General features: G+C 33.8%; 1 protein-coding gene across 37 annotated transcripts in view; it reads left to right on the top strand.

Moving 5' to 3' along the window:
- Positions 1 to 26,079, top strand: part of RBFOX1 (RNA binding fox-1 homolog 1) — an 862,353-nt gene that overhangs the window by 831,371 nt on the left and 4,903 nt on the right. For 24 of the 37 annotated variants that reach the window (XM_069870205.1, XM_069870213.1, XM_069870190.1 and 21 more), the window contains one exon: positions 1,040 to 1,104. The exons of 2 other annotated variants lie outside the window; for them this stretch is intronic. In XM_069870205.1, coding sequence (XP_069726306.1) covers positions 1,040 to 1,104 — 65 coding nt within the window. Of the gene's footprint in view, positions 1 to 1,039; positions 1,105 to 16,336; positions 16,390 to 26,079 lie in introns of all 37 variants that reach the window. 11 more of the 37 variants (XM_069870196.1, XM_069870217.1, XM_069870203.1 and 8 more) reach the window with 1 other exon arrangement.

Here is a 26,079-nt window from a genome sequence, read left to right as displayed (position 1 = left end):
TCAAAATACCCACAAAAGTTCCTTCAGGAAAAATGTACTACTCTTACAGTAAAGGTTGACCCATCTTAGCCTATTCCTCATGCTTCAGTGTAATATCTTGTGTAACTGCAGCCTTCCAAAAATAATAATAATAATAAAATAAATTAATCTGTTAAAGCAAACACTTTAGCAAAAGAATGTATTTTATTCAACACTGAGTAATCTAATACTTTCTTATTTGACTTTTTGTTAAGATAGGGGAAAGTAGGAAAAGAAATACCAAAGTCCCCTGTCCCAGAGGATTATGGGCTGGTGGATTCTAATTGGGACGTAAATCGTGTTTGTGTTATCTGGGGAGACTGGCCTCTGTTTGTTAATTGGCATGCTGAGATCATTTTGAAATGGTTGATATAACACTGTGGTCCGTTGAACAGGAAGCTCTGCTGTTTTCACAGTTTGATAATCAATGCATCACTGCACACAATTCCTTTCAAACGTGTGTTTGTTTGTCCTGTTTGCTTAATTGAACAGCTGCAATTACTGTTACATACAACTGAATGTTAATTCATGGAAGAAGAGAATTTTGCTTCTTCATTATAATTTTATGTATAAATTGGGAACCTATGTAACATTAAGTGTTAATTGACTGCACAAATTCATTGGTTTAGTCAACCAGACAAGATAAATTGTATTTTGGACAAAAAAGAATTGATTATTAGCTGAGTTTTTTCTTTTAAGTTCAGCGTCACTTTATTAATACACGTACATGTCATTCGTAAGAACAATCGCTGCTTGAAAACTTGAGCAAGAATACAGTACTTTCTTGTAAAAAAACTCACGTTGACGAATAGAGTTCATTGCTTTCTCCTGTTCTCTGGGACAAATCTGAACAAGTTAGTGGTGATAAATTTTGCTTAATAATTCACTAAAATATTTCCTTATGTATTTAACCCGTTAACTGAATTTGCAGCACGACAGCACTCTCTGTTGTTGCTTAGTTTTGCTGAATGCTATTTAAGGTGCTGTAGCAACCCAGTTAGAGCGTGAGTTTGTGTTTCAGGGTGGTTATGCTGCCTACCGGTATGCCCAGCCTGCCACTGCCACTGCAGCTGCCTACAGTGACAGGTAAGACCTCCTTTACTGATAATACATATTTGACCAGTGGAAGTTGAAGATGGTTCTATAAATTTGCCTTGTTGAAGTCTCATAACTGTCTTGTTGCTCTGCAGATAATTGTGATATCTAAAGCAGGCTGTTTTATTATAATCCATGAATAGCCATAAATTGAGAGATTTTAGGCCTTAATTGAGAATCAGGCATGAGATGTGCACATTCCCAAGCCGTAGATCATCCAGTTAATGTCTGTGACCCTTGTACAATGTAGGTAAATATATGTACAGCTTCATGATGGTCTGCTACTAAAGATCATTATTCGTCTTAGGAGTATTATTTCAGCTGATTTAGAACCTGAACCTATTGAGCGCCCTCAATTCTCATTGACATTGTTTTAGTCAGTGGAAATTGACAATGAACTGCATCTAAGCTTGAACTATCTAAGGCAAAACAAGATTTTTATTTTTTTTTCCATTTCCTTTCTTTCCAGGCATTTGATTTTTTGAAGTATTGAAAAAAAATCAGTTATTCATACTTTGCTCTGTTTTTTTAATCCACAAAATGTAAACCACATTTGGTGAAAATAATATCAGGAATAGAAGATTAAAATCTTTGTACAAGAGAAACATGCAAAGATTAATTCCTATAAACTAAAAGCAATGTCGCATAAATTAACTTGTCTTGAGACCCCTTTGAAGTCGATGTCTAAACTGCTATTGACTTCTGCAGGAATAGGATTTTGTCAAATTGCATTAAATTAAGTCTTTGTAGTGTGTGGACATAATTTTGTAATGAAAAGAAAGAATATCTTGTATTTTTTCCATGAACTGTACTCTTAAAATCTGTTATTTTTAATACTTTTCAAGTACTTGGAGAGTGTACAGTCGTAAAGGGAGGATGTATATCATGGAAGACAGATACACGCATATATTTTGCTTCTCAGTAGCAATGAGAAGGTCACACTTCTCAGTTCCTGATATAAGAAAAGTTTCCCTGGGAGTCATGGAGATAATTTTTTAAGCCTTGAATATGTATTGAGAAATTTTTAGATGCTAAATTAGACGTTGTTTTAAGTGTTTCTTAATGAAATCAACAGATAAAGAAAACTCAGTGAACTATTTCTTAGATTGAAATGCTGTTCATGGATTCTGTATTTTTAGAATTAAAGTACCATGGTTTGAATGTTACAATGCTATGCATGCATATTTGCCTTTCAAATGCTTATTCTGGGTAATGAAGATACATTTTTCAAAGTTATGTGAATACAATAATTTGCATGTGTGGCTGAGGCATGCTGTGTCAGACAGGTAAGCAAGTTACTTTCTATTAATTTTGGATCAGTAATATCAACCAGATACGTGCTGTATGCACTTTGTTTGGGATGTACTGTTTCTACTTAGGGTAACCTACAAAGGTGAAGTGCTGCTCAGTAGTTTCATTTCATTTCCACAAAGGTGTGTTAGCATGTCACAGCTCTAGTGTTTTTCTGCAAGCTTATAATGCAAAACAATTCCTGCCTCTAAAATCTTACTAAACCGAAAGGACAAAATTACAAATAACTTCCTGTGGCTAATCATATTTTGCCAGGTATTGTTCAGCTGTACCTGAATCACTTATAGGGTGTTTATTCCTATGAATAAATGAATTTCTGAAAAGTTATATGTTACCTAAAGAAACTGAACAGTATCAAGATGACTATTAAATGCTTTAATTATGAAATAATGTACCTTCTCAATAAACCAATCAAATGCTGTAAGATAAAACATCAGTTGGTCACATCTGCTATGGGTAGAGACAACACCAAGAACTATGCTGACAAAATAAGTAAAAGATCTAAGAAGGTAGCACTCTTAAATGCTGTAAAGGAAGCTTGAGATGGCATCAGAAGTAATACAATTGTTACAAGCCTTAATTATTTTTTTAAAAATGTCTAATTTTCAGATACACTTTGTGTATAATTAGAATTGTAATAACCTGTCTTTGCTTGCATAATTTTAATATCTTAAATGAATTTCATATCTCGGATTTTTTTTAATTCAACTTCTCTTTAAATGTGGTTAACTCTCATCTTCAGTCTACTTCCCCCAAATTAATAGAGTTTCTTGCCTTAATTACAGATATTGTAACTGAGTTTCTTTATGGGAGAATACTAAAACTAGCATAGAGAACACAACAAATAACAAGTTGCTCAAACATTTCTTTGCATATGGGAAACTATGTACAAACATGGATACCTCTGATTATTCACAACTACAATTTGCTTAATTTGATTAACTTTTCATTCACTTTAAATTAACTTAGCAACTTTTGTGAATTATTAATATTGTAAGTGCTGAAATATAGTTCAGTATAACTGCTAGTATCTTTTCTTCCCAGTATGCTAATCATCAGCCGTCCTCTGGCAGTATTGAAGATCCTGTATCTTCCTATATACAGCTCTTATTCAGAGTTGATTTGAGTCCCTATTTAATTTAATTATATGTGAAATGTTTTTGCTGTTTATGTGTAAACAATGCCCAGAAAAATGAGGTGAGGACCAGTGACTGTGTGCTATTGAAATAGTGACTTAGAATGGAAATACTAATTCATATTAATTAAAAAAAAAAAAAAAAGCCTTCTTTTTGGTCACAGCTCATATACATGATGAATGGCAATGTTCCGTATTTGACATGCTTCTTAAATCAGGAGATGGAAAGAGGAAATCTTTAGATTGGAGACATGTTTTGGTAAATTAAAAATAAAGGTTAACAAAGATTTGGGACTCCAGGATCAATACACCGAGTCAATAGTTAATGATCACTGTAAGAGAGCTCTATTGTGAAGAAATGCAATGGTATCCTTGTTTGTCACAGCTAGAAATATTGCTGGAAATAAGCAAAGAATAGATATATAGGGGAGAATCAGGTGGCAAGGAAGTCTCATGAAATAGAACAACACAACCTCCTAAGTATTTGTTAAAACAAATCATGTGCTCCTAAGACCAATTTCACAATGGAGGTAGACCTTACAGATTTCTCCAGTCATAGAACTGTAAACCAAAGTCAACAAAGCAAACAAAATGGTACATTTTGTTTTATGAAGCAATATAAGCACAGAATACAACCTAAAAAAAAGTCAGAATTGAATTTTTATAGTGTGTGATCTATCATCATCCTAAATTGCATTTAAAAGATTTGAAGCTTTTTTTCAGAAATGGATCAAAAAAAATTTAACTTTCCAATATTTAAAATATTTCTGATAAATTTTCCTATTCTTGAAACTGATAAGAGGGGACCTACAAGTCTATGTACATTTTTCACCATTCTGGAGCCTTGCCTGCGAAACTCTAAACTGAGACTCTTTGGAAAACATAATTGTAAGGATGTGCAAAAGACACTAAATAAGATGTCAATAAAATGTTCATACAGGTTTTATTCAGTTGTCATGTAATAATTTTTAAAAATACAAATAAAAATGTAGTTTTTAGATTTCTGTCCACGTCCGGAGTAAGAGAAGCTAGCAAATTGATCAAGTTTTCTATTTATAATGTAGAACAAGTCAAAGCATGGCAGTGGGGCGTATTGTCATTTTGTCATTGCATGTTCACTTGATGTTGCTAGTATGTCTGTAATGCTGTATTGGATTTGACAGATCCATCACATAGCTCAGTGAATGGCTTGCTTGAATTAAGCCTATGGGCAGACTTATTCACATTGATTGGCTATTGGTTTTGTGTTTTATGATTTGATTATTGCATCTTCGATCGGAGTAAGAAAAATGTTCCTTTCATGCATATTAACTTTGTCAGCAATATTTATGAAAGTGTATGTAGTCGTATACGAAAGCAAAACCCTAATTATAGTAAACTATCCTTGTCTGAAAGGCAGTGTCATTTCACTTGTACTGCTTGCTAAGCCTGTTCTATTTAATACTGATAATGATGTGTGTTTATATATGTACGATTGTGTGTTCATATATAAACACACATTCCCCATTCATCACCCACCCACGAACAGACACACACTTATGCACACACACACATACACATATGTGCACAGATATTTTGCTCTCAGCGTAGTTCCCTTTTTCTGATAAAATATCAAATTTAAATCTCACTACAAACAATGGGATGGGAAGGTTCCCATTGAGTTCTTGGCTGTATGGATTAGATTCCTTGGCACTGGAAGCTAACTTGTTGGTTTTTTTGGTGTTTTTTTTCCCCACTGGTCTTTTTTCAAAGCAAATAAGACATATTCCAAAATATTTGGCACATAACATTTTTTAGTATAAAATATATTATTTTCACTATCAGTTTGTCTTACACATTTTGTGATCATATATAGGATTTAGAATGAAAGTTGAGAGAGAAAATCTTCTCTTATAGAAGTTATGTATCTTCCAGGTCTAAAATCTTACTCCTAGTAAAATCCTGATATTCTTATAGTTTACAGTTTTAACATGCCTATGTGGAGTATTCATTTTTGCCAAAGTACTAGTCTCTAAAGAGATATAATTTAATATATTTTACAATTTTCTTTGGGCGAGTAATTGAGAGTAATATTTGATATTTTTGTTCAGATTGTCCTAAAATAAAATAGGCACAGATTTCATTTAATTTCATCCTTCATTAAAGACTGAATAATTAGAATAAAAACTAAAAATACACAAAATATAAAATGTGAGCTTCTGTAGAAGGAGGTGATTTTTTTGTATATTGTAAACTTTAAGGTCTTATATTTTATGAATAAGCAGTGAAACCCACTATATTTTTATTCAAATAATTTTCTGTTATTGAGGATCTTGATAGTGATGTATGCTAGAATTAAGGTTTAGAGAGCATTTAACATACAGTAACATCTTCAGTCAGAGTTTAGTTTTTCATTGAACAATTTTATAGAAGGATAAATATTTTAAAAATTAGTACTTCTTTTGTTTAGGAATCATGCTTTTTAAGATTTAGGAAAAGGGCTTTTTTATACAGTTTCAATTTCTAAAGTAATTAGCTTGGAAGAAGAGAACAATAGAATATAGCGATAACTTTTCTACTCTCAGCTGGAACTTTCAAACAATTTTTAATTTTGCTAGACAAGTTTAATCTTGAGAAATAGAGACATTTAGGGAACAAGATGATACATAAATGAAAATCATATAGTGCATATCATGAGCTAGACTAGTTTTGAGAATGCAAAGGATCAGTTAGCATCCTGACTAGGTACAAAGGTTGTGTTTAGCTTTAGTAACAGTAATAATATAGCATATGTTTAACACTAGTTCTTCCAACACTTAGATTCGATGTGGTGATGTTTGATTGGTCTTAGGGTTTTTTTCCAATTATCCTGTGCGATAGCTAAAAGCTTGTTTATTCTCTCCTATTGCAAATAAAAATCAAATCATTCACTTTGCTGTTACAGAGATGTAATGGATTTGGACATATACCAATAGGCTTGTGTGTCTTTATGTCTGTATCTGATCTGTAGAAGCTAGAGGATCACTGGCATCATGTTAATATTTCATTATCCATATTCATCACTCAGATCACAGTTTTGAGAATGACTGAAGTATATGACTCACATTATAGCCAAAACAGTACCTTTTAGTGAAGGAATTAGAAAGTACAAGTGGATGATTACAAATAAAGAGAATGCACTACATTCCCTTTTAAAAAAATAATCCAAGAGTTTAAAATACTATGAACAGAGAGATTCATGTAGAGCAATTGGAAAAGAATTTCCTGAAATAAAAATGTGTTGCATAGAGTAGTTTCTCAGGATTGAAACATGATTAATTCTAAAGTATTGTAGCTATACTTCTTTTAGGAGGAGACACGGGAAGTCAAGCTAATGTAGGAAAACAGGGCAAACAATTACATTTTATAAAATGTGATCTTCTACCAAGTCTAGAAACCTACTTTATACGCTTTGATTTTTTAATAGATTTCTCTACTATCTGGTAGAACTAACGTATTCTGATACTTTGAAAGCTTGATTCACTTGTGTGTTATATCAGTATTCTTGTCATGTCCATGTAACTATTAAAACCACTCACCTAGCCAGTCCAACACAGGAGTGAAAAGGCGTAGGGGTCCTGGCCCAGAATGGTGGCAAACACTGACTATAAAACTTCTATCATGTCAAAGTTTATATTCTTTATACTCTGGTTCTACTTCTCTTTCCTGTGATTTCTATTCTTCACTGTAATATCAAGGGATTTTTTAAGCATCCCCTTAGACAAGGCCAGGGATGGCTATTACTGTAAGTTCTGTTTTGGCATCCATACTGGAAACCATGAAGAAAAAATTGAGAGAGGAGGTAGAGAAAAATTAAAGTCTAGGTTTCCATACCCAGCTTTCTAAAATGTTCCATGTTTAAAGATGCTGAGTATTTTTGCTGTCAGTTCCTTCTTGAACACAGTGATGGTGGAAGCTGTTAAATGCTTATCCTTTTTAAAAAAAAAAACAAAAAAAAACCCCCAAAAAAGCCAAAAAAAAGAGCACACCTATTCTGACATTTACATACCAGCTTCAATATCCTTGCTGTCATTTGGTTTAATACATCTCACCTGCACCAGGTTACATAGCATGAGTTTTCACTTGGGAGTTTCTTACTTTAACATAAAAGTTAATAGTGAATATAATTATATTTATTTGATGTATTTTCATGCATAGTTTTTCCTCTAGAAAGAGAAAAAAAAAGTTGGCTAACATTCTGAAGTAGGAATTATCTCCTTAAAAGTTCATAGAGGCTTCTTCACTTTTCGAGCATGTTGAAAGGAATTGTGACTTAAAAATTTTTAAGCGTGTTGTATTCAGCAGACTGGATAAATACGCTGTTAGGGAGTTACTAAAACATTGATTCCTAATCCAACAGACCAAAACTGTTACAGTCTATTGGGTCAATGCCCGTGACATGATAGACCATAACAGTTCCTTTGGACATGTCAGTGTCTAATTATACACTTTTTAGTTTTCAGATCATTGACTTGATAGACCACAAAGAGGCAGATTAGGACATGCTATAAGTATTGCCAACTTGAGTGCTTCCACTCTGAGAGCTTTAAGAGCAAGAAGGAATTAAGAGCATTGTGAAAGAGTCAGAAAAAAAGATGGACTGAAATGCTTTTAATAAAATATTGAATGAGTTGGAAATAGTGTATATGGTTTAGACATGTCATTTGCAAATGTGTAACAGATTTTTCTACTGGTTATGGTGTAAGACATTGTCCACGTTTTGGAAATATATTAAAAATAAACAGATTTTCCACAAGTATACTAAATTGCAAAATATAATACCAATTTCCTAGAAATTTCCTTTATACAGTCTTTGAAGGGTAATGGGAGGAGAGAGGGAGGGAGCTCATGGACAAGACATTGCCATGGAAGAATTATATCTAGACTGTATGCAGTATGGACAGCTTGCAATTTCCTTAACATGCTTTACAGCATTAATATTAGGCTATGCTGAAGGAGTCTCTCTCTTGTAGTATTCGAATGGGTTCAGTTAGTTCAAGAGAATGGCTAAAAAAAGAGCCTGTCCATCTGCATGATATAAGAATAGGAATTATGAGAAGGCACCTTCTGTTTACTGTTTGATTGTTTTTTTTTCTTTAGGTTTTGTTGTTATTGGTTTGGGTTTGTTTTTTTTTTCCTTTAAGTCAATGAATTAATACAGGCATATCACCGGTGCTGGGAACGCACTTTTCCATTAGCATCCAGAATAATTAAGGATTTCTTTACTTTTTCCTCTCTTTTTTTTTTTCTTTTTCTTTTCTTGAAAGTGTTCTTTTCACAATCACAATAGTGCTCTTTGGTATTAAAATGAATTATTCCTGTTCAAGAAGTTGCATGTCTGGTGGCAGGCTAAAATTTAATGAAAGAAATTTCTTAACTATTCTTCCTCCTGCCTCCTTTGGCAGTCTAAATTATGTTAGAGATGCCTCGTCATTGGCTGGAATCATGACTCTGGAATGTCCTGTGTGGAGCACAAAGATGGCACAAAAAAAAAAGCAATGCAGAGGTAACTAACCTGGGAACCTCGTTAAGAGCTTGCTTACGGTGCCTGGAAACAGGACCTTAGAGCCGTCTGAGACTCTCCAGGTCATGCAGGCAGGGGTGGTGCTGGGCCTTCTGCAGAGGCAGTGGAGTCCAGGCAGGGACTTAAGCAATCAAGATGAATTTTAGTGTTTTCTGTGAGGTAATATTTACAGAAGTAGCTACTTAATTTGTTCTGATGGTCAGGAGTGATGGAGGTGGGAGATGCATTATCTTTTGACAATGAAAGCAGGATACCTAAGTAAAAATAGAGTATCTGTGTCATCTTCATCTTGACATCATCATTAGTAGTGAGGTTGAATAAGCTGTTCTGCAGAAAAAAGAACCCATGACATGGATGAAATTAGTCTAAAAATAAAATGCACTTTCCTAATTTGCATCAGGTCAAACAAGTTACTCTTAGTGTTGTTGAAGCTTGATAACACATTAATTACTTTCTGTTTATACCTTTATTATTAGTTCATTTGATATATCTTATAGGTATGGCTGTAAAGTTGTTTAGTTGTCTTTGTGTTATGATTCTAATGCTATGAGTATGATAATGTACTTTGATCTTACAGTAATAAGAAAATAAAGCACAATAATAGCAAAATCAAACTTCTTACTATCATTATACAAATATTAAAAAGTTTATACTCTTCGATATTTAGGCACCAGAAGGAGGATGGAGTTGGGGTGGGCTTTATAAATTATTTTAGAGGGAAACTCTGAAACTTTGTCTGTACCTGAATATTACAGAAACTATTCAGGCAACCAGCTGTCAGTAGTGTCATAGTTCATAGTGGAAAAGCCCTGAGTGTGAGTCCTAACCAGAGCAACGAAGCCTTAGAGTTTAGATTATGAAGGAAAAATTACTGTGTTTGTAAATACCATGATGGCCTCATCAGAAGTCAGCTGATTACATATAGTTCATATCTTCTCTCTTTAAGTTCTATTCAGTATTGTGTTTGCCTTCATCTGAATTTCCTATGTTCTGGGGCTCTGCAATTTTCTCAGCAGTTGCTGTATTTTCAGGAGAGGGGTGCACTTCTATGTTAAGCAAAATTAATTCTCTCTAGTTTTATGAAATTAGTAAGCAAAGTCCAAGAACTCTGGCATATAAAACATAATCCCTGTATGTCAGTGGACTTTAATTTCTTCTACATTTCAAGTTTCCTAGAGCCACTGTGATTGTTTTTAGGGAGGTCCTGATTTCTTAAAATCCCACTTGACCCTCTGTTATTGCTTCTATTTTATTGAAGCTCTGTGCTGCCAAGAAGAGGGACTAAAAACTTCTGGGGGTGCTGGGTGAAATTATGTGTGTGTCAAAATTTTGTTCTTAATTGTGTGCTGTGTAAAATATAGATAGTGTTGATAAGTCTTTACTGTCACGCAGTATTTTAGGGAGAAGATAGAACACAGAGAACGCTTAGTAATTTGTCCCACTTGCCCTACAAACATAGATTCTTACACCCACAATGACCTAAGAAGATAAACTTCTCAGGCAGAGCTGTGAGTGGCTTTGTACATTTGGGGAATCATGGAACTGATGACTGTAGGAGGGAAAATGAAGTAGTAGGTTGATGCTTTTTTAGGAATGTGTAGTAGTGCAGACAAAGTAAGATGAGCAGGGGGGTGGCAGCTATATGGAAACTTTTAGGGAGAGCACTTGGAGTAGCAGTCTATCCTGAAATTAGCTTCAAATTGTGCTTCATTATGGTTAGACCCGTCATGTCATAAAAAAAAAGCATCTAAGACCCATTCTCTGAGTCACTTCCTAATTTCCACTTCCAGGTTCTGAATTTTCCAAGTCTTAGTTAAGTAAGTAATGTTGTATGGGTCAGGTAGGATCAGCAGTGAGGTCTGTACTGTTCTAAATTTCCACCCTTTCTGAGATCCACTCTATTCTAAGTTGCCACCAACCTTTAAGATAATGTCTATTTAAATTTAGAAAATGTGATAAAAGTTATATATATTTATGTATAACTGAATTATCAGAGTTTCGGTATTAAAGAATGGTTTCACTCCACTTTCTCAGTGAGGAGAAACTCCCAACATTCCACATGTGAAGGAGCCTGCAGTTCAGTATTTTACAAACTAGAATTTCTCTCTCTGTTCTCGTATCCATTTGACATTCCAATAGCTGAGTTAGTGTTTATGAGGATGGGAATCATTAAGGGAATTTTGGAAAAGTTTGAATGAAAGTCATAATCGTTTATTAAGCAGAAATGCTGTTAATATTCTAACACTTTTTCTTGATGAAGCCTTTAAAAAATATATATACTAGCAGCTAATCAACCTCATTGGCATATCAAGTATCTCAAACTTGAAACTAATTCTCAGAATATGTAGATTACAAGCAGTTCAAAAAGATAGTAGACTATTTAAACATGCTTACAGAAAAAAATTTCTGTAGGAATAAAAGCTAAAAATACTGCATAGTAATTGCAAATTGTTGATAGGTTTTTACTAAATTTTACATATATAACCTTACCTAGGCTTAAATTCAGTACTGATATACAAGTAGCTTCTGTATTAGGTCAGTATCCTGTACAATGAATGTATGGAAGTTTTTCCTGTATTACTTTAACACACTTAAGGTGACTCCTGAGAAGCAAGAGTGTAGAAGACCTCTCTTCTTGAAAAATGGGTAGATGTAACATTTTGGTAAGGCAAAGTACTGCCAAAATATATTCATGAAACATCTCAGGCCTCTTAATTAACTTGCAGTAGCATAAACATAAGAAAAACTTAAACTGAAGAAATTAGAATATGGTATTTAAAAAAAAAAATCATGCATAACATTTACTGAAGTTGTTTGTAATTAGTAATATTTTTCACTACATAGTGTATATAATGAAAAGTCTTAGTCAAACTGCTCATAAATTCCAGTTCTTCACTTGATTAAATATTTTGGTTCAATACTTCATTGTTTAAAACTTTCAATTCAGTGTCTTATTTCAATGAAGAACAGGGTACTTTTAGTCAGATGATAAAATTGAACCTGAAAATATTTTGTTGTTCTCTTTGAAGCTTGATGCTGCAGAATATGGGTTTGATTCTGACAGATTTACTTATCCTACCCATCTCATGCCATCACAAAAACTTTCCAGCTATATTTGGTGTTATAATGCAAGCCCTGGCCCTTTCTAAATACTGATTATTACTTTAATAATGATTGACAGTCATTCCTGAGGGCATGAGCCCTAATTTTTCTAATCAAGGATCTTATAATAAAAGGTCTCCTATAATAAAAAGTGCAGTAGAGAAAGATACAGATAGGAAATCATGTGTTTTGCTTTTTCAAGCTTCCCTGTGAAAAAGGTTCTAAGATGGAAATGCTGGCAGAGGGTAGTGAAAGACTCATCTCCTTAAGTTATTCCCCTTTCTACCACAGACTGCATCTTTCTAGGACAGTTTAGCAGGAAGGAAAAAATATTCACATGTAGGGTTTCTTCAAATAAGTAGTTCTGTATGTTAAACAGACACGGTGAAGATAAAGTTTGGACTCCAATGATTAAAGATTTTTTTTTTAATAAAACAAAGAGACACTTCGTGTTGTAGTATGGCCTGTTTTCATCTAACAGCATCCAGGAGAGAGAAAGCAAGCACCTGGTGTATTGGAGGTGCAAAACACCTGCTGGGTAGGAATAGCAGGTGCTAAAACTGGTAGAGGGGTCATGTCTGATCTGGGGCCTTTGAGGAATAGATTTGTTAGGAGTCTGCTAAAGAGTCTATGAGGAATAGAGTATATTTGAGAACGTATTTGAAACTTTTGAAAATTAGGGTAATGGAGATTCAGTAACTGCCCCAAAGGAAGAGGCAGCATCTAAATCAGTTAGTATTATATTTGTTGATCTCCCCTTCTGTTTCTATCTGCATTCAGGAGGTGTTTAAATGATCAAATGTTTAAATGCGCTATCTTTCCCAACTTTAAAAGTATCCTTATTACCATACTGCTAGAGCAATGTGGTAGTTTTCATTAGGAGAAAGACGAAATTTTTATATATGGACTTTAGAGAAGTAATAGTAAGCAGAAGTGTTTGCCTTTAGGACATAGCTGCTCAGATGCAACACAGTATTTCTGAGTCCCAGAAGTACATTTTCATGACCCGCGCTGTCTGGGTTTCCATCAGAGAGCTCAGGCTGCCAAAGGGTGCCACTCCAGCACTTAAAAGGATTGCACTTAGCCCAGGGTGTGAATATCTGACAGGTGGAATATATCCAGCTGTGCATTCAGATCAACATATTTGTCATTTTACTCTTTAAGTTTGTTTTTCTGCTTATCTCCCTTACATTCAGTAAGAAATTTTCAAATTCTCTTTAGAGAAAACCAACTTCTCTGGATTTTAAATGTATGTACTTCTACATCTGAAGTATAAAATAATGAGCTATAAAACTGTTAATACAAAAAATAAATTATGGAAGCAATTCTGTATCTTAATAATTGAGCAGGAGTTATTGTATAATAGAGTTAGGTTCACTTATATTTCTTGTACCTTTTGAATCAATTAAAAGTGTAGCAGTGAATATTGAAACAACCTAAAAGCGTCATGAGATTTCACCATACTTTACTTGTGAGTTTTTTAAGCTTTGTATGCCTAATAGAGTTAGTGCATACAATTGGTCTTTAAAGGGAACAGCCCTACATTTGTAAAGGACTGAGTTAGGTTAGCTCCCCTTTTCGGGTCTGCTTTTCAGGTATTTTCAGACAGATGGACACCACAGTGGCAGCTCAACTTGGAAGGATTCCTTTTGAGACTGTGGGGTTGTCCACTCTAAGGAATAACACTTGCTTTGGACATCACGTGTGATATATTTGTATAGTGACACCTCTGGTTATCAGGTGTCCCTCTAGGTCTATGCCAATAATAGTATAGAATCTAACTAAATAGAAGCCTACCACCATAAAAACTTTAAAACCATCAAAGTGCTTTGTTAAAAGTAACACTGAATTAGTTATAAAAAAATGAACTGATTCGTTGAACTCCAGCATCTAGTCTTACTTTTCATTCTCGCAGTTGCTATGCTGACCAGTATGTAACTTTATTCTTACTTTTAAAATTGATTTATGGAGTTGTATGGAATTAATTTCACAAAAGTAAAACAGAGGGAAATAGTATCTTCCTCTATAATGGAAACATTATAACAAGGAACATATATTGTAGATTTTTTTTTAAAATAGATATCACTTCAGATAAATTTTAAGTTAATTTTCTACCAGCAAATAGTAAAGAGTTGGTAATAAAAAGTAAGATTTCAGAACAGTTTCTGTAACATCTGTCCTTCCAAATGATAAATAGCAGTTTGTGTTCTGGGGTCGTTCTGTAGATAACTAAACCAGCATATTATTCTTACAGATAATTTTGTACTTTGGCATCTGAAGACAGAATATCTGTGGCTCAATGCTCCATAACAACAAATGTTCTGAACAGAGATAAAGAAAAGGAATTTCTCAACCAGCCACTTTTGAGGCAGTTTTTAAGGAAAAGAGATCTTTCCATTTAGATGAGAGAGCAGTTTTATAACTTTGTAGAAATGATTCAGAAAGATTTTCTATAGAACGGTAGCTGGGAAGTCTGCATTGCTACTGGCTAAATGCCTTTTAGGCAAACATTCTATATAATCATCATAAGAGGAGATAGAGGTGATAGCAGTAAATACATTGACAAGTTGTACTACCTATGAAATACAGTGTAGCTCTGTATTTATAATGTTAAATTTATCCCCCTTCATAATTTTGAATTCATCTCTCTAGTGTTACGTGCAAGATAGATCTCCTTAGCTTGTGAAATCACTGCAGATGACAAAATGAAGAGCAAAACTACCAATAAAAGGATAAACACTTCAATCACTAAGTTGATTCATACTAATGGGCAGGTGTTCATGACTGACATAGGGCAGAGGCAATGATCAGGTGCTGCTCTTTATCTTAATCGATCCTCTCCCTGTGGTATGGATTACAGATTCCTTGTTTTGTTTTTCCCAAATGTGAACTTCTAAGTAACAAGGTTCACAGATTTCTGAATGAGAATTTCAAATCTCTCTAATACATTGGAGGTGAAGTAATAGGAATAGAGTCTTTTCTCCCAAGGCTTTACTCTTCAAGGTTCTGTACCTCTATGAGATGTTTGCTGCTGAACTGAATAGTTTTTAATAACATCTTCTGAGTACTTAATGCTTGACAGAGCCTTCCTCATTCTGCAGAACTAAATTTTCCAGGTAGTCCTTAGTACAAGCTAGAACTAGTTCCTTTTAGTTCCTATTTGGTAGACTCTTGCATTAAAGCTGTGGGAAACATAAAAACTCAGTTTTTCAGTATGCCTAACAGTGCAGGCTGAAGGAGCTATATGCAATGTGGAGTAAAACAACACCCAGGCATTTAAACTTCAAGCAGGTTCCTTGTTAATGATGCACAACACAAACATAACTCAAGGAAGCTATGTATCTGCATATAAAGGAATCATTTGATGTTAATCCCTAAACATGGTTTCCACTAACCCAAATCCTGTTTGCTTTGACTTCAGAAAGGACAAATCAGGATTTGTGCCTTAATGAAGTTTTCTGCATCTTGAAATATTAGTGTATTTAGCATTTCTTTTTTTATATTACCTGGTTTTAAAAAGAATTTTGCAAGAGAAGGTTTATATTAAATTACTCATACATCTAGTTTATTCTCCTAAGATTCTGTGGAAGACTTTTGTATGTATTCGGATGATAGCATATGAGAATATACTATGCCATTTTTTTATAAATAGCATAAAATTAATTTTATTATTGCAGTCATATTAGACATATAAAAAGCAAAATATTTTACTTTTGGTATCCTCCTTTCAGATGCACAAAGTTAATTGCAATTATTTTTTTTCAAAAATGCTTTTTAGATAATTTGCAGTAGTGCCCTTTAATATCTATATCAATATAAATATGGTTTTATTTTTATTAGACTTTATAAATACATTGACATATCTGCTACACTAAACATGAAGCTTCCAATGCAAGAGTTTGTACATAGTCCATATCCAAATGTCACCATTCTTTCATTTAAAAGGTCCCAGCATGTCTACCTCATGATCCTTATAAACTCTATAGTACTGAAATACGTCAACACTTTTTCTTGCTACATCCATTAAAATTAAGCACCCTTTACCCTACCCCATCTGTAAACATCAAGTCAATTGGCAGCTAGCACATTTCCCAGTCAGCAAGCAGTATTGTGAATTTTATCTTCTCTTGCAGAAATCAATTCGTCTTCGTTGCAGCAGATGAAATTTCTTGTAACACCTCTGCAGGTAACAATCATTGATACTTCTTGACGCATCCATCCAGGTCTCAATATCCTTTTTCACATGCTGCATTTAATCGTAAGAGAAAGTATAGGAAAGTCCGTAGTATAAATCTTTGGAATAGTTTAATTAATTTATAGCTTGAGCCTATAGGCTCTGCCATATAAAAGACATTAGGTTATTTTGCTGACTTTGGTGTTTTATTTCCAGTTTAAATATCATACAGCCTAGAAAAGTAAGGATATGTTAAACCTTCTAATAAATACTTATTGTGCAGTTCAATCAAGATTGTGACTTTAAAATCAAGATTGTGACTTTAAAAGAGCTGAACCAAACAGAACTAATGGAAAGAGTAAAGGCTTAGATGTATTTAGGACATTGTAAGTGCTATAAATTTAACAGTTTTCTTTTCAATTCTTTGGGGGCAAATATTGCTCACAAGGGTACTGCAGACCCTAAAGCACTCACAAAGTCTGTCCTATGGATAAGAGTGGGAGAGAGAGGGTCTGTGTCTTTAGAGGGTCACTCTCTAGTAAAGTCTTAGCTGCTTTGCTTCTGTACTATCATATTGTAAGCCATGGGTACAGAAGTATGAACAATATTTTAAAAGGTAATGTTAATTTATAAATCTATTGAATACATCGAGGAATTCTCTTTCTTTAAGCAATACAGTTTGAACAGTCTTAGTCTTAATTCAGGTAAGGATGGTATTATGTCACTACATAAGAAATCAAAAGCCAAAATAAATAGTAAAAGTACCGGGATGTATTCTGCCAATAATGTTATGCAAAAAATCTACGGAGTTTATAGAAGCTGCTTGTGTTAAAGGATGAAAGGATATGTAGTGCGACACAAAATGTTGGTATTAATAAGTCTGTATTTCTAGAGTTTTACATTAGCAGAAATAAATAAAGGTGAAAAGTTTTCTGTTTATGCCATAGTGACCCACATAGAAACAAATAAAGAACATTTATGAAAAAAGTTATCATAGCTAAAAATATGCTTAAAATATAATAATCTCTATGCTACCCATGGCATTTTTGGTGGTAATCTGAAAAGTTCTTTTGTAACAAAACCTGATTTAAAATCAAATTCTCAAAGTTCTAAACACATTGAGAGAATACATTTTGAGAAGTTAAAATTTGACACTTACCTTGATCTCTCTCAACTTGGATGTTTACAGAATCACAGAATCACAGAATAACCAGGTTGGAAAAGACCCACCGGATCACCGAGTCCAACCGTTCCTACCAAAACGTTTAGCTTTCATTATTTCACTTATGCTCCCTGCTTGGCTCTGGTGAGCTGTAATAGGAAAGCAACTAATTTATTTTTTTTTTAAATTTGAATTCTTGAGATAGACATGTAGTCTTCAATATATTTTTTTTGTCCTGAAAACAATTTTCTGTATTGCAGAGTGAACCCTTCTAATCAATAATTATTTCTCTAACAAAGACTTTTCCCCCACGAGTTCAAGGATGATTTAAGTGTCCAAGACCACATTATGTGTATTCCATGTATCACTGCTTTGGTATTCCAGTTCAAAAACATGGCACACTTGTTTATGAGGTTTTGTGTAACTTTATTAAAACTTTTCAGTTTACCAGCTCGTTACCTCTGTTGAATTGATTCAACAATAAAGTATTTTCGTTAGATATGCTTTTGACCATATGATATACATATCTTTCATAGATGACTTTAGGTGCCTTTCTTTGCTTATATGGTCTGAAGGAGAAAGCTAATGGAAGCTTGTATCTTGTTTCTCTTATACCTAAGTTTTAGTAATAGACTTTGAAGGACTTTTGGTTTTATAAAAAAAATAATTCTGTCACCCATATTCCTGTGGGACAAGTTGCTAAAGTTGCATTTGGTCTTTCAAATCAGTAAGTTGACTTTCAACTAATTTATTAACTGATGCTTTGTGTTTTAATACATGGAGCCTATATAGACATACATCAACTTTTAGAACTGAAGCTAACCTTCCTGTGGTTTTCCTGATGCGTGCAAACCACTTCACCTCCAGCACCATTTTATAGTGCTTTTTTAGTGCTCCTAAACTCATTTACAGAATTCAATTATGTTCATAAAAGTGATATAAAATGAAGATACTGATAACATGCTCAATGTTTGAAATATGAGTATATGTATGTTTGTATTGTTTCCTTGTAAAGAATGTGTGTGTTTGTGGGTTTCAAATAATAATATTACAAATAAACCTCAGGTTGGAACTTTATCATCAAATGAAAATAAGAGGTCTTGAGTGATTCCACTGGTAATATTGACTGTGCTCTTCCTGATACTTTATCATTCTTGCCAGAGGAAACTTAGCCCTCAGCCATGTGATATCTCTTCTGATTTGGGAATAAAGTAATCTTGAATAAATAAATGTGTTAATGAATGGATAGTGTGCCCATCTACTCATTATTGGTTTTGTATGTGTATCTGTTTTTGCACGCACATTATATAAAGAAAACCTATTGAAGCATCTGACAGAGGAATCCTTCCATGGGAAATTTAAACATATTTCACTCTCGACTGCATCCAGTGCATTCTGAGGCTAAAAATAATTACTCTTCAGAAGTTTGGTGCTTCTGGGATAAATCTTCTCTGGCAGGCATGATTAAAGGATTTGCAAATGGATCTGAACTAGGACAGCTGTAGGGAAACTTACCCGAAACCTCCGATCAGTTTGATGATGGAATTTTAACAAGGACCGCTGAAGAATTTGCTCTAGCAAATCTCTGACAAAGGGTACAATAGGGAAGCATTAATCCTGAGCTTCCTAGATCATGGAGGCAATGGGCATCCTGGCCTATCACACTCCTAATAAATCAGAATGAGACTCAGAATAAACCCACGGGTTTTTTTTTACATGTTGGTTATAGAGCATTATTAATTTTGATTTTTTTTTTTTTTAATGAATTTTTAAAATCAGTGTGCAATTTTTTTTTCTTCTTTTAGGTTTTGTGAGATCAAAATTCATACCTTGTTAAGCAAAAAAATGCTGTGTAGTATTTTTTCCAAGTGCATTCTAGAAGGTGCCTGCATATTACATTTTATGATTTTTATGTAAATATGGGGCAGGGTCACTATTTGGTATTTATATTACTCTTAATTTCATCTTCTGGTTTTTAACTGTAATCCAGCTTTTACATGCAATTAAAAAGTGTAGCGTGCTTGCATGTCTGATATTATTTTTCTCCCAAGTGTATATGCAGTTTATGATTTTGAAATAACAGAGAGAGAGAGAGGCAAGCGTATATATAAACCTGAATCTGGAATGAAGTATGGTGGAAATGGATATAACATCTGTCCAATTCTGACTGTACTTATTTACATATTTGAGCAGAATCATCCCCAGGAGGCAGGATTGTGTGTGTGTGTGTGTGCAAAAGAAATGCATTATAAAGCTTTAGAAGTTGACAGTTGTAGATTAAGTTATTGACCTGCATTTGGAGAAAGATAGAGTCTCCAAAACAGATTGAACATTCTGAAAGGTTTAATTTTGTAACATTTCATAAAAGCAGGCAGCTTAAAGAAACAAATGTGGGAGTTTTGTACTGTTGAAATAGTTTGAACAAATATTGGCAACTTTTAAGCAATTCAATCACTTGAGTCTTTGCAGTTTTCTCGTATACTATTATTAACCTGTCAACAGTAACACTGCCACAAATTTAATTCATGAAATAATAGTAAATATGGAGGTACTTATTTAAAAGGAAATTAATATTTGACAAGTGCTTAGACTTGTTAAGGTGCCTGTTGTTTCATACCTCTGCTTTAGTACTTAAACTGTCATAACTGGTCAAAATTTTGCCATACATGCTTGCATACATTTCATTGACTTATTCACATGTCTGGTAGGAGATATTGATCAGATTACACTCTTTCAAAGGTTTTTCTGAGAAGTACATATAATCCAAACACTTCTGGAAAAATGCAGTTTCAGAGATATTTCCTACAGCCTTTCTGAATTACTGTGTAAAGGCACATGTTCCATTGTAAGAAGTTCTTCCCTTTTAGTATTGCTGCCAATGGGTTTGACTTCATTTCATGAAGCCATTTGACTGGGAAAATAACTATTTTCTATGAGATGACTTTATTATTATGTTATGCTCCTCCGCTAATCAGATAGAATAAAAAATGAAGATGAAGGAGCATTTGTAAGGTCTTTGTGCTAGTATTTATCCAAGTCTGTGCTGCTCTTCCCTGTGAAAAATGGCAGATAATGAAATTTTTGCTCTGGAAAGACTAGGAAATGTTGTACTAATGCATATTATTAAACTGCTTCTGTAAATTCAAGCGTCCTTTATGTTGGCAGTTTAAACTTGCGTTTACTGCTGCTGTAAATAGTTGCTTATACGGAATTCCATTTGTTACAGCTTTTACTGCTCTTGGTAGTTGTGTGGTAAAGATGTTCAACTATTGGATTAGTTGATAAAAATCAGTAAACACTTTGATTATCCTCTGTTCTTCTTTCATGAAGTTTGATTAATTCCTTTTTCTCACCCAGTGAAAACACTGGCAGTCCTTTTTGGCATCTTTGTCATTATCTCTTTGACAGCTTGCCTTCCCGGTGCTTACAGTTCTAGGTCAGTTCGCATGGCTAGTCAAATGTGACAACATGACAAGATTAAGTAAAGCTGAGGTTCTGTGATTTGTAAATGGAGGATTTGCAATGTGAAGCTCCTTTGATAACAGAAATAGTGAATAATCTGTGTTTGCCCTCAACAAGTGCGTATAAGCATGTGTGCATCTTCTGTATTGTTTTGGGTTTTTTTAAATGGAATAACCAGAATTTTTTTGATAGACTGAAAATAGCACACATGAAAGACAGTTTGTGTTGTGTGTATGTAGTGTTCTATACACTAAATGAACAAGGATTCAATTTTAATATCTCAAGATTATCATGTTACATTTAAAATATTAAACAAAAATTAATATGATTACGTACTACAGAACCTTACACTCAAGCACAAGACTGCTTTAAAATTTAATGAATAAAGTACCCAGTATATTTATTATTGAACTAAATAAGAATGTATTCAAGTTTTATTGCCCCAAAATATAACAGCAACAGTAAGAGGAAAATGCTTTACAGATCAAAGAAATGCTAAGTTTTAATTGTACACCTGGTATTAGATGTCACTGGATGGCAATCCTCGGTTTCCCCACTGGCTTTTTTTAATGAAGTTTATATAAGATCTAACGTATTGAGAGTGTACAAAAAGATGTTGCTTGCAGCATATAATTATGTTAGAGCTAGGCATCAAATGAAATCCCCACACTTGCATAAACCCAGACAGCAAGACCAAGACTTGAGAAAAAGCTTTTAAGACAAGGTCTGTCCCTGGCATTGTTCCATAGCAGGTAGTCAGCATCACCTCTGGTGGGAAGTCACCCATGCTGCTGCTTGTTACAGCTCTATATTTTTGCAAATTAACCACTATCGATTATATTTATTTACATGTTTAACGAGGTGGTAGCTGAACTTTGGATGGCTGAATATCTAGAAAACTTCAAAGGAAGCAACAGGTTGGCATACAGGAATAGAAATTAAAATCAGGTCTGAACACAAATGACCAAAGTTTATGTAAAATGTGCCTATCAATTAGCAAGAAAAATTAACTGGGCCAAGTTCTGGTGTAACATAAGTAAACAGTCAAGAATTTGAAATTCATCTCTGCATGTAGAAAAAAGCCTAAGAATAGGCTTAAGTTATTTTGTGCTCCAACCTGCAGGAAAGACTGCTTTTAATATTTCATAAATGACATATTTATGAAGATCCCTTCACAGAAATCTTTTATTATTGCCCTGTGGTCAAGTTTCTTAATCTCTGTGAAAACTTAGGAATGTTAATACTATGCTAACAGGAAATCCCTCATGCTTGCAAGACATACAGGAGTTCAGCACTTTCATATACCTTGAAGCTTGACTGTTTCATTGTGCTGTGTATCTCTACTACATCTTCCCAATTTTTTCTCTGCTCCACATCACAAATCTGTAAAGCATTATCAGTCATGAAAAAGGAAGACAATATGCGACAAAATATTTTATGGTAGAATTATCTTGGTGTTTGATAGTATGCGTTTAAAACTTAGCATAGAGGATTTTAGCACTCTTAACCTTTAAGAGAAAGGTTTCCTTTAAGGAAAATTACTAGAAACTGGTTTTAGCAGCAGATTTCAATCATCTCCCTGGGTCTTTAGTACAAACTTCAGATAGGTGTTTTTTCTTATTTCCTTCCGAGATACATAGACGCGTTGCTCATTCAGGTGACTGAAATGCCTCAAGTTGCTTGGTGTTAATATCCAAAATTAAATGAAACGATTGGTTGCGCAGATTTTGAGCACCATAAGCAGATACCACCCTGCTGCAATAAAGAAATTTAAGTTAAAGGACTACCTCAGCTGCATGGTATTGACCCACTGACGTTAAAATACTGCTCAGCAATGTGGCATGTGACTGGTGTGCATATGAAGGAGCTTTGCTGCTCACATCATCTGTCTTGGTCTCATCAGAGTTATGTGACCAAGAGAAAGAGCAAGATGTCAGTTACTAGAATAATTTGTCTGGATAAGTCCAGGTACTCCTTGTTTTCTTGTATTCCTTCCAATTCTTTATTAAAATTTTTACATGTTTGTCTAAAATTTTATTGGAGTTCTGCATTAAGATCTGACAGAGGAGAGGTGTGAATTGCCCTTTCTGGGGCACCTGCCACTAGCACAAGGCACATCCTGCTGTAATGCCCATTTCCTAGGTCAACAAGCAGGGCAGGAATACCAAACCACTCTGTGCTGTACTCTACCTTAGCCAAGTCTCACTTGTTCAGTCTCCTGTTTGTGAAATTTAGTATTAATTGTCAGTACAAGAATTTCAGTACATAGAAGTTATTCCAGTTGAAGATTCAACATATATAGGTCCAAAGAAGCAGCTTTTTTGTTACTTGATTGTTCAATTATCATCAAAGCTAGTAAAGAATGCATAATATTGTGGAAAAGATAGAAATAAAAGCTTTCCAGCCACACATACACTTTGCGTGTAATGTAGCAAACAATGGGGGATTAGAGTTAAAGACAGCTGACTAGTTAGATTTTTAACTTCTTTTTATAGTTCTCAAACAGATTCATCATTTTCTATAGGTCTTCTAGCAAGAATCAGATTTTAAAAAATAAAGATTTGTGCATCAAATTCCTAAAAAATACAATCATATTTAAAATCCTCCTTCTATAGCTTTCAAATCACTTGAGGAAAATGTTTTAACTTGGTTCATATTCTTATACTGTGAATTTATTCTTATTAATGTTCTTATTAAACCCTATAGTATGTATATTATTAAGGAGTTTCCAAATGCCTCTAGTATCAGAGCTCCACTGTCTTTGCTAGTTATGTATGGAAATAGAGCCATAGTACCAAAGAACTTAAAAACATAAAATGGTAATTACAGTTAGAGAGGCACATACTTTCCCTATTTTTAGTCTCTTCAGCAAAACCTGCTACTGATGATTTAGAGAAAGATTCAATGTCAGAGGTCCTACTAAAATAAATCTCGCAACCAATTACCATTTTTAATTTTTTTTTTTTGGATTTTAACCTCTGTACTGAAAATTATTGAAGAAATTGAGATATAGAATGAATAAAGAAGAACATACCATTTACTGAGATTTTGGTCACTACTTTACAGATTGCTTTAACAGTTGTTAGCTTGGCTACACTGTTTTGGTTTTTTTTTCTTAGTTTCTTTCCCACTAGGTTGTTAGTTCAGCTATGGATAACAAAATGCTAACTGGCTACACTGTTTTGGTTTTTTTTTCTTAGTTTCTTTCCCACTAGGTTGTTAGTTCAGCTATGGATAACAAAATGCTAACACTCATTATCGTTTTTTTTTTCCTGTTATGTCCTGAGTACTCATTCCAGATATACTGGAAGATAGTGGAACTTACCTCAGTCTAGTTAGTGGTGCATGAAAATGGTTCATCAGATGCTTCCTTAGACAAAAATTTGTGAGTTCACACATTGGTTTTGACACATTGATTTAACATTCTGTAAAATACACAGATAATTGCATTGACTATTAATTTGTTCAATATACTTTGTCATTTGCATGTCCTATATTTTGGTAAATTGTTTACCTAGAATGATTATTTCCAGTGTAAATTATCACAAAGCATTTAAATGCCACTAATTTTAGTGAGAAACAAGCATGCTGGCATAATAGTGAATAAATGAACCAATGACTATGTGACTGAACTAGCTTACTGATTTTCAGTGTGACAATATAGTTTAAATCCTTCTTACTATTTTCAGCATGGAAATTAGAATCTATTCTGCTAACCTTCTGAGCTTCTAAATTTGGTGTCATGCAAGGGCGTGTTTAAAAATTAGCATTTAAAAAGAAACCCACTTGCTTTAGGTTTAAGCTGACACTGTTCCTTTCCTCTGTGGAAATGAAATTTATTAATCATAATAAAACCATCATATTCTGAAGGTAGAGGTCACCCTGAGGAGAAAAAATAGTCTATTCATCACAGAGGAATTTCAATGCATTTTTTTTCCCAGATATTATCTGAGCATGTATTCTGTCCCCTTTGGAGATATATTTTTCCATGTTTGTTCTTACATATATGAAGTGTATTTAGAATGGTGAAAGAATGAGAATTTTGCAATTAATATTATATACTTTGTTTTCTTTTACAGAAGATTTGCAAGAATGCATTTTACATTTAATTTTATTTTATGTTTACATAGCACACAATTGTTCAAGCGGAATTTCAATATCCTGTAAAAGAAAAGGAAGAAGCGTTTCTCATTTTAACAAGAATATAAGCATTGCTAATTCTGAAATACCATTTTTATGTTAATATCAGTACAAACTTCAGTGTTAATATAAGTGAAAAAACATTCTTTTTAAGGATCAAAAATTAACAGGTCACAGTTTTCACAATAGGATTACTGCAGAATTCTTTCATTTTAAAGAAGAAATGTGGTTTACACAGTAGGATGAAATAGTAATGGAAAACGCTGACAATAAGTAATCACTGCTTTGGCAAAAGAGTTATAAAAATGTACTCAGAAGTAAATACTGTGTTGAAAGAGTAATTTTTTCTTTCTTTTGAAATTGTTTAATGTGTTTGTTTATCCCTGTTTTCCTTTTAGTTGTCCAGATTTCTGTAAAATATTAATGTAATCCTATAGGCAAAATGTTTTATTACATCAGTCTTGTAAACTCTTTAGTTACTTCGGTAGCTGGGTTAAATATACTAAGACTTTACTAAAGCCTGGCTTGTCCCTTCCTTACAACTAACCCTTGCATTTAGGCCACTTTGTCCCCTGGTACAGGTAACCCGTTAGACTTTTAGTTTTGTGGGGCACCATGACATAATCAAGGATCTTGCAGGACTGGGATAGGATTTGGAGTTGAAGTACAACCTTACAGTGGGAAATAGATTGGTAGGGGAAAAATTCCTCATGGATTTAAGTCCCAGTGTAGTTAATGGTTTCTGCTAGGCAAAAACTAACGTAATTTTTACAAATCTAAATTTACAGTCTTTGCTCAGTACTGCAGTAATACCAGTTAACCATAAAAATAACTGATTTGAAAATGTACTGATTCCCACTGCTTTAAAAATAATAGTCATGACATTAAAGCGTGTCTAATAATAATATCCTCCTCCATGTTACTAGGGCTATGAGGGA

This window comes from Phaenicophaeus curvirostris, chromosome 16 (genome assembly GCF_032191515.1).
Source record: "Phaenicophaeus curvirostris isolate KB17595 chromosome 16, BPBGC_Pcur_1.0, whole genome shotgun sequence".
Taxonomy (NCBI): Eukaryota; Metazoa; Chordata; class Aves; order Cuculiformes; family Cuculidae; genus Phaenicophaeus; species Phaenicophaeus curvirostris.
Note: the sequence above shows the minus strand (reverse complement) of the source record. Positions and strands in the feature narration are given on the sequence as shown.